General features: G+C 38.4%; 1 protein-coding gene across 2 annotated transcripts in view; it reads left to right on the forward strand.

Moving 5' to 3' along the window:
* Positions 1–17,627, forward strand: part of LOC307063417 (protein CBFA2T2) — a gene marked incomplete at both ends in the record, with an annotated part of 176,620 nt that overhangs the window by 146,616 nt on the left and 12,377 nt on the right. For both annotated transcript variants that reach the window (XM_079719554.1, XM_079719555.1), the window contains 5 exons: positions 2,164–2,253; positions 6,168–6,349; positions 7,253–7,506; positions 10,400–10,485; positions 11,425–11,620. In XM_079719554.1, the coding sequence (XP_079575680.1) occupies positions 2,164–2,253; positions 6,168–6,349; positions 7,253–7,506; positions 10,400–10,485; positions 11,425–11,620 (808 nt within the window). The remainder of the gene's footprint in view (positions 1–2,163; positions 2,254–6,167; positions 6,350–7,252; positions 7,507–10,399; positions 10,486–11,424; positions 11,621–17,627) is intronic.

Here is a 17,627-nt window from a genome sequence, read left to right on the forward strand (position 1 = left end):
AACGTGAATGTACACATGCCATAAAATGGCATAGAACTCTACACACATATTACCATAGTAGTTTCCTAGTTTTGATATTGCACTATAATTATATAAAATATAAACATTGGGGGAACCTTGGTGCAGGATACAGAGGAACCTATCTGCTATTTTTTACAACTTCCTATGATTATCATTATTTCAAAATCTTAAAAGATAAAAAAAGTTTTAGTCTGGTGGCCTATCTATACCCATTGTCTTGTAAGATCTCTATAAATGTTTCCCTTAGGATCCTGTGGACTAGATTCCCCTAATACTTTGCATTCTTACATTCTGTCTTCCTCAGAAGCATCTTTCTCAAGGCTGCACTTTCACTTCTTCAGATGGCACTTCTGTAAAGCCTTCCTTGTCCCCCTAAGTCTGCATGCCAGTAGTGTCCTACACACATGTACTGTGATCATACTGTAATGAATGGCTTACTTTTCGGTTTTCCCACTAGACTATGAGGAAACAAACAACTATGCTCTTATTTATTAAGTAATTGAATGAGAGGGAAGGATAACAGAACAATGTCCTATCTTCCCTCTGGGATAGAGGATTGCCTGGCATCTATAGTATATAAAACCTTGAGTCCGTTTCTCTAACTTAAGTTAATCTTTTCCCTCCTTCGTCCATCCATAAGAAAACTTAGTCATTTCCTTCAGTCTTTCCATAGATTTAATCTACTTGTGTTTACTGTTTGAGGCCGGATTGCATTATTTGTAGTAGGGAGTGAATAGCATTCTCTTACACTTAATTTTTATTCCCGATTGCAGGTAGAGTTGGTTGCATTGTATACCTGTCATTTACTTAAAACAAGCACTCAGCTAAGGTTTAAAAGAACATTTTTGGTATGAAATGGGGTAAACTGTACAAACATTTTCATTTAACATGGTTAAATTTGATACACTCTTTTTTCCCAAAGGGAAATATTTTAGTTTGTTCTCAATATTGTATGATACATTTGGAAAATCCAACATAATTTCACATCCAGAAATAACTACTGTTGTAATTGTCCTTTCAGACTCTTAAAATACTATATAAATGTATGTGTGTTATTTTCAAAAATAGATTGTTGGAATATACTGCTATGTTTTCTGGTTTTACACTTAGTATATTATAGATACCTTTCTTCAATGCATACAAATCTACCCCCAACCTTAAGCATTCTGATGTATGATGTTATTACAATTTTTAATGCAGTTTTGTGTTGAGGACCTATATGTTTTCCATTTCTTCTTGTTAAGAAACAATATTTTGCTGATGAATAATTTGTGTGGTACATGTTACATCTTTGAACACCTGATGATTTTTTAAAAATAAATCCTAGAAGTCATCATTGTGCTTTCAGGCAAGCAAGAATTCAGATTGATGTTTTATTTTGTTTTGATTTGAACTTACTATTTTGCTGTGTTTTAGGGAATTGAAGTAAAAATAAAAATATTTTGTGAACTTTGAAGAAAATATTTGTATTGGTACATTCCTCTTAGCAAAGGAGCTGAGAATCTTAGTTTAAAGAAAGACCTGAAAAAATACAGGGGAAGTGCTAGTAACTTTCATGGGAATACTAAAATCTAACCAGTGGAAATCTGCGCATTTGGAGGTGCTCTGATTTGCAGACAGACCACTGGAAGGTAGAAGGCGTCTTTTTTTGTTGTTAACTTCCGATTTAGAAGATTTAGGGAACTGATGGTAGGAGGTAGGCAGAACCAATGAAGAAATGAACTTCTGAAGACGTGAGGCTGTGAGTCATTAAGTTGATATCCTGGACTGATTTGGGAACTGTTCAGCTGGAAACACTGTAAGCTTGGTTACCTGTACCTGAGGTGACTTGTGATGAACGCCTCAATACAAGGAACCTGAGTGCCTCTCTTCACGAGAGGAAGGCAATGCCCTATTCTGCCCAGGCTGCTGAGCATAGAGGGGAATTTGTTAGATTTGGGGTAGTAGAGAAGAAAATCAAGGAGGCTGAATTTCTTTCATAAAGGAAACAGAATTTGGTTAACGTTTGAGAGGGATTTGGGTTCATAATAGTGCACTTGGAGTTATTCTTTTCCTTATTATTTCAAAGGGTTCAGCACTATCAGATTTATGTTAGAACACTGTCCAGTTTTCGAAGTTGAACAGTGCTATTTATCTTTTCAGAACTCAACAGTAACAATTGAAGAATTCCATTGCAAGCTCCAGGAAGCTACAAACTTTCCTCTTCGTCCTTTTGTTATTCCATTCCTCAAGGTAATTTTTATGAGATAACAGTGGAATGTAGTTTATCTTCAACATTTCCTCAAGATCTGTTACTGATCCCTGTTCTATGATCTATATCAGGGCAGCTTGCCACATTTTATATCTTTATTTTATTTGGGGCTGCTACAGAAGTGTGAGTGGTTTGCGAATAAGCTTTATGCTTGATGAGATGAGAGTTGCAAAAGCCTTGAGTCGTGCTCTGTATGCAGACACTGTTGGTGACACACACAAGGAGCAGGTGGGGAGGCAGGGAACAGGAGTAGAGTGGGATGGAGGTGCGCATGGCATGGAGGTTGGGCTCTTAGCAGAGGACGTAACTGGACACAGTCTTTTGGTTGTGGCCAGCGGGTGAAGAGTGTGTGTTATGGGAGGAGGCTCTCAAAACAGAGGCCTTTGTAAGTTAGGACTAACCCTTAGGACAGGAGCATGTGGGAAGGCAGTGTTTACTCCTCTCCTCCCCCCAGTTAGTCTAGTTTCTAATTACGTCCTCTGGAATTAATGTCCCCTGGAACATAACTTTTGGGGACACTGTTTAAAATTATTATGCATACCTGATAGATGAGCCAGTGTTAAATTTATATATAATATGATCCTTTTAAAAAAAAACAAACCTTTTTATTTTGAAATAATTTCATGCTCACAAAAAAGTTTCAAGATGGTACAATAAAATTCAGATTCTCCAAATGTTGATATTTTATCACATCTGCATTATTATTCTCTTTTCTTTCCATTTATTTTTTCCTCAGAAATGTTTCAGGGTAAGCTGCAGACATGATACATCTAAATACTGATACTTTAGTATAATTATCAAATCAGGAAATTAACATTGCTATTTATAACACTATTATCTATAGAGCTTATTCATATTTCACCAGATGTCCCACAAATGTCTTTTTTAACAAAATGTCATTTTTTTGGGTCCTGTATCTAATTCAGGATCACATGTTGGATTACGTTGTCATATCTCTTCAGTCCATTTTAATCTAGAACAGCTTCTCAGTCTTTTATGATTTGGACAGTTTTGAAGAGTACAGGATAGTTATTTTATATCATATGTTTCAATTTGGATTTTTCTGATACTTATGATGAGAATGAGGTTATGCATTTTAGACAGAAATAGCAGGTAGGTGGTATTACTGCATGCTATCAGGAGACATAGATGTTAATTTGTCTCATAATTGGTGATGTGGACTTTGATCAGTTTGTAAAGGTGGTGTCCACCATGCTTTCCCACTGTAAAGTTACTAGTTTTCCCATGAAGCAATTTTTAAAAACAGGTAACATTATAACTCATACAGATTTTACAAAATGAACCTGTGTCCTAGATTTTATTTAATTCATTATTAATGAGGGAATCTGTAAGGTGTTATAACCTGTTCAGGGGAGAAGCCAAAGAACAGACATTATAGGTCAGGATTATTGATAAGAATATGCAAACAAAAGTCAAATTGGCTTCTTCCACAGTGGGCAAGGGAAGTCTCTAGAACCTCTATGCATGTAATTTTATGCATGTTCCAAGACAACAAGTTTTTTGCTTTGCAACTGGTCATGTGTAAGTTGCAGTCCTATAAAATAGGTCAAAGGCAATGAATGACTAGAGTCAGATAACAGTGTATTGTAGACCAGGCATAGTCTGGAAACTTGTGACCCGTATCCAGCCCACCACATTGTTTTGCAAAGCCCTGGAGATGAACATTTGTAATCGATTTGGTAATTTGGAACGCTAACTTTCAACCCCAAATAAGCTAAAAATGTTATCCTTAATCCCTCCCTATCCAATGAATTCTATTCTTTTCATTAGTAGTAGACTATACAAAAAAAACTGAGCTCAATTTTTTTGTATTTTGACTTTTTAAAAAAAATTATTAATTTATTTATTTTTGGCTGCATTGGGTCTTTGTTGCCACTCGCGGGCTTTCTCTGGTTTCAGCGAGCAGGGGCTACTCTTCGTTGCGGTGTGGGAGCTTCTCATTGCGGTGGCTTCTCTTGTTGTGGGGCGCGGGCTTCAATAGTTGTGACGTGCGTGCTCAGTAATTGTAGTTTGCGGGCTCAGTGGTTGTAGTTTGCAGGCTCTAGAGCACAGGCTCAGTAGTTGTGGCGCTCGGGCTTAGTTGCTCCACGGCATGTGGGATCTTCCCGGTCCAGGGCTTGAACCCGTGTCCCCTGTGTTGGCAGGCGGATTCTTAACCACTGTGCCACCAGGGAAGTCCCTGTATTTTCACTTTTGTCAGTACAGTATTTGTAGAAATTTGTTTTCTCTTTTTTATATGAGTACTCACATAATATCTTCAGTTTTGTCTTGACAAAATAAATATTCCCCTTTTACCTTCTTTTACTTTACCTTTATTTCCTAAGAAAATGTAATGCATCAAAAAGGTGGGTCATCTTAGCTGATGTACTGATTCTGGTTTTTTAAAACTTTTAAAATTAGGGCGTTATAGACATGCAGGAAAATGCATGGGTCTCAGTGCACAGTCTGTGTTGGGCTCTGTTCTGATGGCATTGACACCTTGGCCTCTCAGAGCAGTCTGTGGTGCCTTTTTCAGCCTTGAAACAGCTGTGTGTTCTATCTTGGTCTCTTTTCTGTGTATCAGAGCCAGTAGATAATTATTTCCCCCATGACTCCAGAATCAGAGAGATTTGGGAAATTTGTGTTAATAGGAAATGATTAGCATATTTAAAAATTCATCAGAGGGCACATGTCACAAATCTAAAGATCTGACATGATTTTTTTTCAATTAAGTTTTTACAGTTGCTACAAGATTGAGGTTATAGAACAGACTTAAAAGTGTTTTATATCATCAAATTCTCTATTCTTAACTCTTGTTATTTTGGAAAACAGCGTGAGGTAGGTTGTTCTGGCCGCTTTTTGGCTAGCATTTGGGTTTTTGTCAATTTATTTCTGCTTTAAAACAGTCTCTAATTATGGTGTCTGCTAAATTAACTGTTGGTAAATGGATGACTATTTGCATGTATTAAACTCTCCTTTTGCTTTCTCATCTGTTTCCCTTGGGATAAAGACTTATTATGGGCTCAGTCTGAGTTGTTTTTAAATTTGGGGGGAAATATTTTTTTAATAAAATAAATATGGGGAAAGTATATTTTAAATATGAAGGACTTAACAGTTAAGTTTAAAGATGCACAGGGTTTTTTGTATGATTTGTCCTGTTAGAGGTTTAAGTGTGAGGAGAAAGAAAAATAATCAGTACATAAATAATTATCCTTTTACAAAATAAGGAAGCATGCTTAATGGAGCACCACAATAAGAAGTATTAGATTCTGCCCGCGGGTTACCTGTGTACACGCAGATCCTAGACTAGTCTAAGGTTTGTTGCCTTCATTTCCATCACTCCTGTTACTTTTTTCTAAACCCCATGTTCCAACTAAGCCAGAATAGTCACTGTTTCCGGAATTCCATGGCAGCTGTAATAGAGAACAGGAAGGCAAGGTTGAGTAGTGCTATCAGAAATGGCTTAGATTCACAAGAGAGAAACCTGGACTTAAAATGATAAAGGAAAGACTGAATTCCTCCTACTCCCATGTAGGCATTACTAATTCGCTAACTAACTGAAGTCTTCAAAAATGTTTAAGTTTTTAAATAATTATGTTCAACAAAGCGTTATTGATCTTTGACTCTGTACTAGGCCACAAAGGTAATAAAGCACAGTTTCTTCCTTAAGGGGATTTACGTCTTGTGGGGACAAGAGACAAGTTAACAGTAATTCAAGTTCAGTGTAATGGATGTCACTTTATTCAGAGTGGGGCATATGAAACTTAGAATGACAGAGTGAAGGGCTTTTGTTTTGTGTCACCTTGTTTGTGAAAGCCTTTTGAGGTGCTGAGCCCTGTGTATAGGGCCCCACCCTGGGAAAACTGCCTTCCAGCCCCTGCCTCTTCTTTTCAAGGCGAACCTGCCTCTGCTGCAGCGAGAACTGCTGCACTGTGCTCGAGCCGCCAAGCAGACACCTTCCCAGTACCTGGCTCAGCATGAACACCTTCTGCTCAACACAAGTATTGCATCCCCTGCTGACTCTTCTGAGCTGCTCATGGAGGTGCATGGAAATGGAAAGAGGCCCAGTCCAGAGAGGTGAGCAGAGAAGAGCTTTGTCGTCCTTGCTTTTCTGGAACCACTCTGAGCTTTCCCTTTACTTGTGAAAGAAAAAGAACTTGATTACTGTGGTGATATGTAGGGATGGACTCTTAGTTTTGCTTTGTCCCAACATCAGGCAGCAATATGCTTCTCACCTCTTTAGATGATTCTGTATACCCCTGCTGATAAATTCTGCTTTTGAGCATTCTGTGGGTCCACTGCTCCAGAACCATGAGAAATATAATCTGTTCAAGGCATTTTTTTCTGATACGCGAAGTCTTGTAGAAGTATAACAGTTAACGAATCAGCTTTACTTTGAAGATTGAAATTATATTAATATAATTTATCCTCAAAATTTATGTATGAGTATCTACCTCTATTTTCTATGGTTTGTCAAGGGAGCAACATTTTAATAACAGTGGAAAATTTGTTACAATTGAAACAAATGACTAAAAACCCTACCAATTCACAAGCATATTAATTCTGTGAGCCTTTTTTCTCCCGTGTAGAGAATTATCTCTTTCCAATACTGACTTCCACAGTAGCAAATTTGACCTTGAAACATTTCTAAATATAGTTGAACCCATAATCCTCCATAGTCCTATCACATAAGAAAATGCTGTCATCTTAGTTTTTCCTTTGCTTCATGAGGTTGAGATATTTCTGCTTGGTTATGGATAGATTTGACCTCTCTTTTCATGCTGGGATATATCAGTAATTTCCATTGTCTGCCTGGCCCCTGAAGACATTTCAGTTCATGCCTCATCTCACACCTTTTCTTATCATCTTCCTGTTTGTGAAAGTGCATAGCATAATACATAGCACAAAGTAGGCGCTCGGGCAATGTTTGCATGAACACTTGTTGACAGGCTCAGACATGTACTTCCCATTCTTCTACAGGCGGGAAGAGAGCGGTTTTGAAAGAGATACAATTCCTCCTGAGCCTGCTGCCAAGAGAGTGTGTACCATTAGCCCTGCTCCCCGGCACAGTCCTGCCCTTACTGTGCCCCTCATGAATCCTGGGGGCCAGTTCCATCCTACTCCTCCACCTCTTCAGCACTATACCTTAGAAGATATTGCAACTTCCCACCTATATCGTGAACCCAACAAGATGCTAGAACATCGAGAAGTTCGTGATAGGCAGCACAATCTTAGTAAGTGGCATAAGCAGCCTGGTAATGATTTAAATTCAGATTGAATCCATGGGTTTCTTTCCTACTCAGTGATAAAGCAAAATACTATCGTCATTGCTTTTTTCCACTAAGCTAAAACAATATTAGACATAAAAAAGAATGTTAGAGTTATAGTATTCTCATTTGAAATTGATCTCAATTCATACCTTGTTGCTATTATCATTATATGATAGAAGTAGGCTAAACATATTTTCGGAAATACACAATGAAGCATTTAAGAATAAAGGGATATTACTTATTCTGATATGGCTCAGAAGAAAAATAGAAAATGACAAAGCAAAAGAGGTAAAAATATTCACGTTTAGGAAATCTATGTGAAGATTGTGTGAGAATTCTTTATTCTTGCAACATTTCTGTAAGTCTGAGTTTATTTCAGAATAAAATCTTTTTTAAATTAAGCAAGAAAGATGTAAAACATGTGGTCTTAAGAGGTGAAAGTACAGAGACATTTAGGTCAGAGGTAAGGCATACCTAAATTTAAATCTTGGCTCTGCATTCTAACTAGCTGTGTGATCTTATGCAAGTTGCTTAGGCTCTCTGTGCCTCAGATTACACATATCTAAAATGGAGAAGGACTTCCCTGGTGGCACAGCGGTTGAGAATCCACCTGCCATAGCAGGGGACACGGGTTCAGTCCCTGGGCCGGGAGGATCCCACATGCCGCGGAGCAACTAAGCCGTGTGCCACAACTAATCAGCCTGTGCTTTAGAGCCCACGAGCCACAACTACTGAGCTTGCGTGCCACAGCTACTGAGCCCATGCTCCGCAACTACTGAAGCCTGTGCACCTAGAGCCCATGCTCCGCAACAAGAGAAGCCACCAGAATGAGAAGTGTGTGCGCCACAACAAAGAGTAGCCTCTGCTCACCACAACTAGAGAAAGCCAGCACACAGAAAGGAAGACCCAGTGCAGCCAAAAACACCCCAAAAAATTATTTAAAAAAATAAAATGGAGAGAACACCACCTCCTGTGCTGGGTAATTGTCACATTTGGACTGCCTGGCATATGCATCCTTAGCAGCCATTAAATTTAAGAAAAAAACAAAAAGGCCCCTAGCAGACCTCACCCGAGATCAGTTTTGAACAGGCTTCTTGTCAAAACTCAAATAAGTTTACTGTAGAAGGTTCTTTGTAGTTTAACTGCTGAGATATGTCAGAGCAGAAAACCAAAGGGCTGCTGGTTTCCAGAATTGGCCCTGCATTTCCATCTGTGGGTTGCCCTGTGGAATAGAAAGTTGCAAAACATTTGCCTGTCCCCGCTTCTGACTTAGACACACTAGCATCTTTCAGAGGCTCAGACCACAGTAGGGCCCTGGCTGCACGCAGTAGTAGCTGAATGGTGTGGGCCACAACAGCAGTGGTGCTCTCAGCTGCCAACATTTACTGAGTCTTAAGTACTTAGATTGTGGTATATGTACATTATCTCTTTTAATCCTCACACATAAGATTCCATGGAGTTTATGCCTTTTTATACATGATGACAGAAATATGGCCAGAATCACATAGCTAGAAAGTGGCAGAGACAAGATTCTGACCACAGTTTTCTGATGCCGAGAGCTTGGGTACATTCCCAGTATGCTATGATGGCTCCCATAGCAGCTGTTCTGTATGGTTCTTATGTTAAAAATTCACCTTCCTATTGATTTCTTCTATATTCATACACATTTTTTGCCAGTTGACTTCATTACCTTCTAAGAGAGAAGTATGCTAAAAACTAGCTAGAACTGCATTTTGGTCAGATTTTCCTTGTATTTCTAACAATTTTAGAGAAAGGTTTTTTTCATCTTGAAGTGTTCTACTTGAAAGACCTTTAACCCTCTACCTTGAAGGTTTATTTTACAGTCAATCATTTGTTTTCCAGGCTGGTTATAGATTCCTTAATTTTCCCCAGTCCTCTTTTGAAAATGTATGACCTAGTACAGTAGTTCTTACCAAATCATTTCCCACCCCCAGCTTTGAAACAAATAAACTGTAACACTCCCCCAATTTACTCTCCTAAAATGAAATTTATGGATACTATAGCCTACCTTAGTCCCATAATTTTAGGATCAATATTCTAAAGTATAATACATAAGAAAGTATTTTACAATATATTAGTGCTCAGGCATGACTACACAAGAAGATATGATGAAATAAGCAGATGGTTGCACAAATACAGAATCACTATGAATACAACAGCTATAAATTCAGACTGATAACAGGTGTGTTACATTGACAGTTCAGATACTATGAGCAGTGTTGCCACGTGTGACAAGATTTTCAAGGTAGTGGATAATTCAGTATATCCTTGATTCACACAGTCATTGCATTCATGCAAATTTCAGTAACGTATATCAAAAACCATGCAAAAAATTATACTTTGGTTAATACTAAGTTGTTTCCAAGTGCTTGTACAGCACCAGCTCTGTTTGTGGTGGTTAAGCACTTGCATTGTGCCACAACCTTGCCAACATTTAGTATGATTGACAATTTAATATTTTCCAATATATAGATGTGGAACCATCTTAGTGAGGATTTTATTTACCCTGTGTGACTACATATAAGTTTGAATGTCTTTTTATATGTTTATGGATCATCTGTACTTTTTTGTCTGGGGAATACCTATTGATTTATTTCTCTTACCTGTTTTTCTTTTGGGCTATTTGTCTTTCATAATTGATTTGCAGGAGTTTTTTAATACATTCTGAGTAGTGATTTCTTGTTGGTTTTATGTCATTTTGTGGTTTTAGATCATTGTGAGTCATTGGCCTTAAGAGTGTGCTCATAGTTGGTATGAATGTATGTGTATTTACTTGGTAGAATTTTGTTTACTGTATTCTTCCCTCTATCTTCAAATTTAATCTAATTTCTAATAGGTCTAAATGGAGGCTATCAAGATGAGTTGGTAGACCACCGTTTGACAGAAAGGGAATGGGCTGATGAATGGAAACATCTTGATCATGTAAGAATCTTACAGTATATAGTTTTCCTAACTACTTGTTACTTTTAATTCTTACTGTTACTGAGAGTAAGAGTGTGTATGCTTGAAGTGAACTAACCAGAGCTACAATGTCTTTGCAATAAAAGCTGATTTATCTACTACTGCCCCAGCTAGAGAGCTAAGAGTAACTCCCAAATCTTTGTAGTGGGATGATCACTTGAGGTCATAACCAAGTGAAGCCATGTAGTATAATGGTTAAAAACATAGGCTTATGAGTTTTAGGTCCCAGCTTTGCCACTTCTACCTCTGTGATGGGCAGGTTCTTTCACCATTTTTAGCCTTAACTTTTATATCTTAAAAAAAAATAATGCTATATTATTTGAATTCATGGGGGATTGTAATGATATGCAAGGTGCTTATCACAGGGCCTGGTATAATAAATGGAGTGTTAAATAAATGGAGCTTCTCCAAATACAAATGAGAATTACACACTGGCACAGAACGTAAACTCTGCCCCATTGGAAAAGAGAGTTTCCCCTCTCACTAAAAAGGGAAGAGAAGATGTAATACCTGCTTGAAATATACATAGAGTAGCTTTTCCCTCCTGAGTGATGTTGTCTCTGAACGTAATTCTCTGATTGCATTCTTATATAAATCTCCTGCTTTAGGCAGAGATATAAAGTGTTTTCACTATACTCTTTAAAGAACCATATTGTGATGAAACTGGCTGCTTCAACCATGAAGAGTCCAACAAGTATTATTTTGAAATCTTAAAAATTGTGCCTATATATTTAAAGAGAAATAATGAGAAAGGTTTTCAAATATAAACTTGATATTGCTAAATCTGTAAGCTTCTTAAACCTTTATTCTTTATATTTTGTTTACCTGTCCTTGATTTTCAATGTTGATTGTATGAATGTCCTTATCCCATGGCTCTGCCTGACTTCTTGCCTGGCTCAGGCCCTGAACTGCATTATGGAAATGGTAGAGAAAACAAGGCGCTCCATGGCAGTCCTGAGGCGCTGTCAGGAATCAGATCGTGAAGAACTCAACTACTGGAAAAGACGATACAATGAAAACACAGAGATGAGGAAAACAGGGAGTGAGTTGGTCTCCAGGCAGCACAGTCCCGGGAACGCAGATTCTCTCAGCAATGGTAAGGGGAGAATCACTTCAGTTGACAAGGGAGGCTTTTGATATATCTTTTTTGTTGTGGTTGTTATTTTTTATTTTTGAGACTTTTTATACTTTACTTTAAAAGGAAGATGGCACTATATTGTGGAATTAGAAAGACCTTGGTAATTATAAAAAATATGTCAAGGACTCAGTATTTGGCATGTTCAAGAAATACTGTCTTCCCCACATAGAATGAGAATGTTTGTCATTTTGTTCTGTTTTCAACTCTATACTGTATATAAGTGCAGAGTGATGATCAAAGAACGTTTGGATGTTAAATTCAGCCTGGCTGAATGTACTTGGGACTCTCATGTGCATCGCATTCATTCCTCACAGTAACCCTAAAAAGCTTCACCTCAGCTTCCATGCCCTTTCCCCCATTCCCTATCTAGAAAATGACCATTTATTAACCTCTGCCTGGACAAAAAAATGTAAAGTTTTACTGTACCAAGCTGGATTGTGCCTTCCTGCCTTTTCCCACCCTGAAGCAGCAGAGATATGAACAATTGTTGAGCTCTCAATCCAGGATACATCGAGGACACCACAGCTATTCCTCCAAAAATGTTCCCTCACATTGACCTAGTAACTGAAAAGGCACCCTATCCAAAGGCATGGCTAAATGAGGGGTCACCTGTAATCAGACTCTTTCCCTACCCACCCACCTCAAGCTCCCAGTTTTCCCCAGGGAGAATGACTCCTCTTATGGCAAACCTAGCATGTTCCACAGAAGACAGCCATTAGTCTCAAAAAGAATACCAAAAAAATGGAGGCAAAGACATTGGTAGCTAAGGGATTCCTCTCCCCCACCCTACCCACAGAGGTGACTCTTGAGCCAACCATAGATTAGCAACATTGTGTGGAATATCCAGCACAGCAGGACGTCAAATACTTATAGTACAATTCTTTTAAAAGGAACCTCAAGCTAATTCTCAGGTATCTCTCACCATCTGAACCTTCACAAATACTCCCTGTCACAGCTCACAGACACTTACCCTAAGTTCACCCCCCAAATCACACACCTTCCATCGAAGCTCTGCACGTGAGAGGGTTCAGAGTGCAGAGTGGGGTCCTGAGTCGGCTCTTCTCTCCAGCCGGGACCACAGGTCTTGCTGCTGTTGTGTAGAAACAGTGCTTTGCATTGAGGGTCTAGCTCGGGTGACTATGGCTATCGTCCTGTCATAACTATTACCAGCACCTCTCTCACTCTCGAAGATGAGGACAATTGGGATGATAAATTATATTGTCACGACAGGTCAAGGATCCTAGGGATTCCTCTTCTCAGGTTTCTCAGGGCACTATCAATCTGTCTGACTTAAACAGTGTGTTTCAGTATCTTTATTTATGCATATTATACATATTTAGTATTGTTATTTCATTGTTTATTTCTCTTTTAGTACGTTTGTTGCATGCATTGTAGAAGGAAATCATAATATCCTAAACAAGTGAGCTACTTAATGTGGACCAAAACCACTCCAAAAACTACTTGTCGGGCTTCCCTGGTGGCCCAGTGGTTGAGAGTCCGCCTGCCGATGCAGGGGACACAGGTTCATGCCCCGGTCCGGGAAGATCTCACACGCCGCGGAGCGGCTAGGCCCGTGAGCCATGGCCGCTGAGCCTGCGCGTCTGGAGCCTGTGCTCTGCAACAGGAGAGGCCACAACAGTGAGAGGCCCACATACTGCCAAAAAAAAATAATAATAAATAAATAATAATAAAACTTAAAAAAAAAAAAAAAAACAAACTACTTGTTACTGATCTGTGATGATACGAGGAGCTTGCACAGGATGGATCAGGCACCGTTTGCTTCACACTAGGAAGAGACTGCTACACTAAGCAGCTCACTTAGAGACGTAGTTGTTTTGCTTGTATTCTGCATACGCTCCTTATCTCTCCATGGACTAATAACAGTTTGCAGACCGGCACTTTGAGTAAGCACTGTCTATACTGGGCAGCATTTTGGGGCATAGCACACAAACATACTCACCAGTGACTTTTAAATAGTTAGATAAGTAGTGTTTTAAATGTTTGACGTTATATAGAAACCTCTGGTGGATTGTTATTTAAGTATTTAATATTTATGTGTTTTGGTGATTTAGAGAGAACTTGAACTTTCCCCATTTAAAATAATGGAATGTAGGTTTCCTCTGTCTGAAAATTTGTGGTCCACAATATTTTCAGGAACAGATTTTGTTCAGGGATGCATGAAAGGAATGTATTTTGGTATTTTATTTAAGGACACATAAATAAGTATGAAAACAATAAGGAAAAACAGGAAAATGATTATCCCAGAATTCCAGAGAATAGTTTCCTCTGGGTGTGTGGCATGGAGGATGTTGATGATGTAGAGTGCATAGTGAGCTCTCATCATCTTTATCAACTATTAGGACAGGATTACAAGTCTGGCTGGCATTTAAACATTACTATGGCTTACACTACTCACTTCATGGGGATTTGGGGTTACCAAAAGTGTTTTCTTTCTTAATCTGGAGGTTTATGTGTTTTCACTTTATAATTTTTCATTAAATTGTACATTAGTATTTTTATGAACTTGTTAGCATCTAATATTTTGCAATTAAAGTTTTATTTTTGTTTGTTTGTTTTTTACATCTTTATTGGAGTATAATTGCTTTACAATGGTGTGTTAGTTTCTGCTTTGTAACAAAGTGCATCAGTTATACATATACATATGTTCCCATATCTCTTCCCCCTTGCGTCTCCCTCCCTCCCACCCTCCCTATCCCACCCCTCTAGGTGGTCACAAAGCACCGAGCTGATCTCCCTGTGCTCTGCGGCTGCTTCCCACTAGCTAGCTATTTTACGTTTGGTAGTGTGTATATGTCCATGCCACTCTCTTACTTTGTCACAGCTTACCCTTCCCCCTCCCCATATCCTCAAGTCCATTCTCTAGTAGGTCTGTGTCTTTATTCCTGTCTTACCCCTAGGTTCTTCATGACATTTTTTTCCCTTAAATTCCATATATATGTGTTAGCATACGGTATTTGTCTTTCTCTTTCTAACTTACTTCACTCTGTATGACAGACTCTAGGTCCAACCGCCTCATTACATATAGCTCAATTTCGTTTCTTTTTATGGCTGAGTAATATTCCATTGTATATATGTGCCACACCTTCTTTATCCATTCATCCGATGATGGACACTTAGGTTGTTTCCATCTCCGGGCTATTGTAAATAGAGCTGCAGTGAACATTTTGGTACATGATTCTTTTTGAATGATGGTTTCCTCAGGGTATATGCCCAGTAGTGGGATTGCTGGGTCATATGGTAGCTCTATTTGTAGTTTTTTAAGGAACCTCCATACTGTTCTCCATAGTGGCTCTACCAGTTCACATTCCCACCAGCAGTGCAAGAGTGTTCCCTTTTCTCCACACCCTCTCCAGCATTTATTGTTTCTAGATTTTTTGATGATGGCCATTCTGACTGGTGTGAGAGGATATCTCACTGTAATTTTTATTTGCATTTCTCTAATGATTAATGATGTTGAGCATTCTTTCATGTGTTTGTTGGCAGTCTGTATATCTTCTTTTAAAGTTTTGTTTTGTTTTTTTTAAAAAAAAGGAAAGAAACTGACTCAGCTATCAGTTTTCCCCAGTGTTTCCTGAGAATGAGAGTCACCTGGGTGTTAATTAGAAATACACATTCTAGACCTTTCCCTGGAGGTTATGATTCAAGGACCCAGGAATCTGAATATATATATGTTTAATGAGTCCAATAATCAGGCAATTTTGGGAAAGCTGCCTGCAATTAAGTCCACAGTCAAGGGGCTTTCATGGAGCTTTTTAGTGGCTTGCATTTGTATGACCAAACTCTAGAGGTAATAATAAAGGTGGAGACCAAAATCAAGAAACAGAAATGTGAGTTAACAGCAGCTTCTCAGAGAAAGGAAAACAAAAAAATATGTTGTTAATATGAGAGAAAAAGATTAAAAAGAACCCTAGAGGATCCATCAAACTCATATATCCAAATCATGAGTTTCAGAAACAGTGAACAGAAAGAAAAAATAAAATAGTTACAGAAATACTTGTAAAATTTTACCCAGAACTGAAAGACAGCATTCCAGCTTGAACCAGTCTATCAAGTAAACAAAACAGTGGAAGAAACAGATTTACCCATTAGCATCATTGAAAGTTGGAAGACAACGAAAAGAAAATTTTTTAACCAAGAATTCTGTATGCAACCAAAACAATTGTTAGATTAATAACCCACAATTTAAGGGGAAAAAATGCACCTCCCATCTACCTTTATCATGGTGTTTACCACATTTGGGTAGGATGTGCCCCAACACAGGGAAGTAAACCATAAAGTGGAGAAAACATGGAATTGATAAAACAGGATGCAACCGAGAAATAGAGGAATGGAATCCCTGGGATATTTGGGAGGGTCCCAAACAACAGTGAGACATTCCAGGCTGAAATAGTCCAGAAAGCAGCCAGTTCAGACTGGGATAGCCCATCAGCTTGCTGGAGATTTTGTCTAGAAAAGGAAATTTATAAAATATTTACACCACAGGAAGAGGAATTGAGATTGAATTAGAAATAATTACATAAGAAACTTAGCACATGAATAAATCAGTTATTAGCTCTAAGAAAAATAAAAACTTGTTCAGGAAGATAAAAAGATTCATAGAGGGACTTCCCTGGTGGTACAGTTGTTAAGAATCCTCCTGCCAATTCAGGGGACATGGGTTCGAGCCGTGGTTTGGGAGGATCCCACATGCCGTGGAGCAACTAAGCCTGTGCGCCACAACTACTGAGCCTGCGCTCTAGAGCATGTGCGCCACAACTACTGGAGCCCACGTGCCACAACTACTGAAGCTGATGTGCCTAGAGCCTGTGCTCAGCAACAAGAGAAGCTACCGCGATGATAAGCCTGCCCACTGTAACGAAGAGTAGCCCCCACTCGCTGCAACTAGAGAGAAAGCCCACGCACAGCAACGAAGACCCAACACAGCCAAAAATAAATAAATAAATAAATAAAATATATAAAAACAAAAAAGCTTCATAGAATATGAACCACATGACTTGGTTGTGATTAGCATTTACACTGAGTACTGTAAGTGTTGACTATTGATGTAACAGAATTTGAGTATATCTCTATTTGGGGGAGGGGAAGGGGAAGGAATTGTTATTGTGTCTGGTGGGCTGGGGGGAGGTTAAAAGAGAATGAATTCTTTCCTTCTGAAATGGCTAATCAATCAGTAATGCCTGCAACTTGAAAGATCAAGGTGTACCAATATCGGAAGAATCAACTAAAAGGACACTTTACCATTGTTACAACAGAAAATATATATATGACCTACAGAGAGGTGACGCTCCTAATGTGGTTTGGGAGACCTTAACCATGAACACTGGTTTCTAAGCCAGGCACTTTTCTTCAGTAGTTAGCCCTGGATACCCGCTTAGAACCCATCTAAGGACCTTTAGAAAACTCCTGATGCCCTGTCCCCACCTCCAGAGATTCTGATTTAATTTGTCTGAGATGGGACCTGGTCTTCCAGAACTGAGAACCATTCCTTTATGTACATTATCACTTAATTCTCAGAGCAACCTCATGAGGTAGCTATCTTTTTCTTTTCCTTTCTTTCTTTTTCTTTCTTTCTTTTCTTTCTTTCTTTCTTTCTTTCTTTCTTTTTTTTAAATGGTCAGTCAAACTGTATGGCTCATTGTAGAAAATACAGAAACATAAAGAATTTACTAGTTTATCATCCCACTGAAGAGTTTTGGGATGTGTCTGAGAATTCTGGATTACAACTTTGTATTGATTTCTTTGAAAACATAACTTCATATTAAGCATGTTTCTCACATCATTGAGGATTTTATGAATATAATTTTAATGACTATATGACAGTATTCCACCATGGAAATAAACTATAATTTCCTTAAGCCATTCCTATTGTTGAACATTAAGGTTTTTTGCTTGTTTTTTCTTTTTCAGTGAATAATGCAATATTTAAAATCTTTATATGTAGGTA

The sequence above is a fragment of the Hyperoodon ampullatus genome (genome assembly GCF_949752795.1).
Source record: "Hyperoodon ampullatus genome assembly, chromosome: 14".
Lineage (NCBI taxonomy): Eukaryota > Metazoa > Chordata > Mammalia > Artiodactyla > Ziphiidae > Hyperoodon > Hyperoodon ampullatus.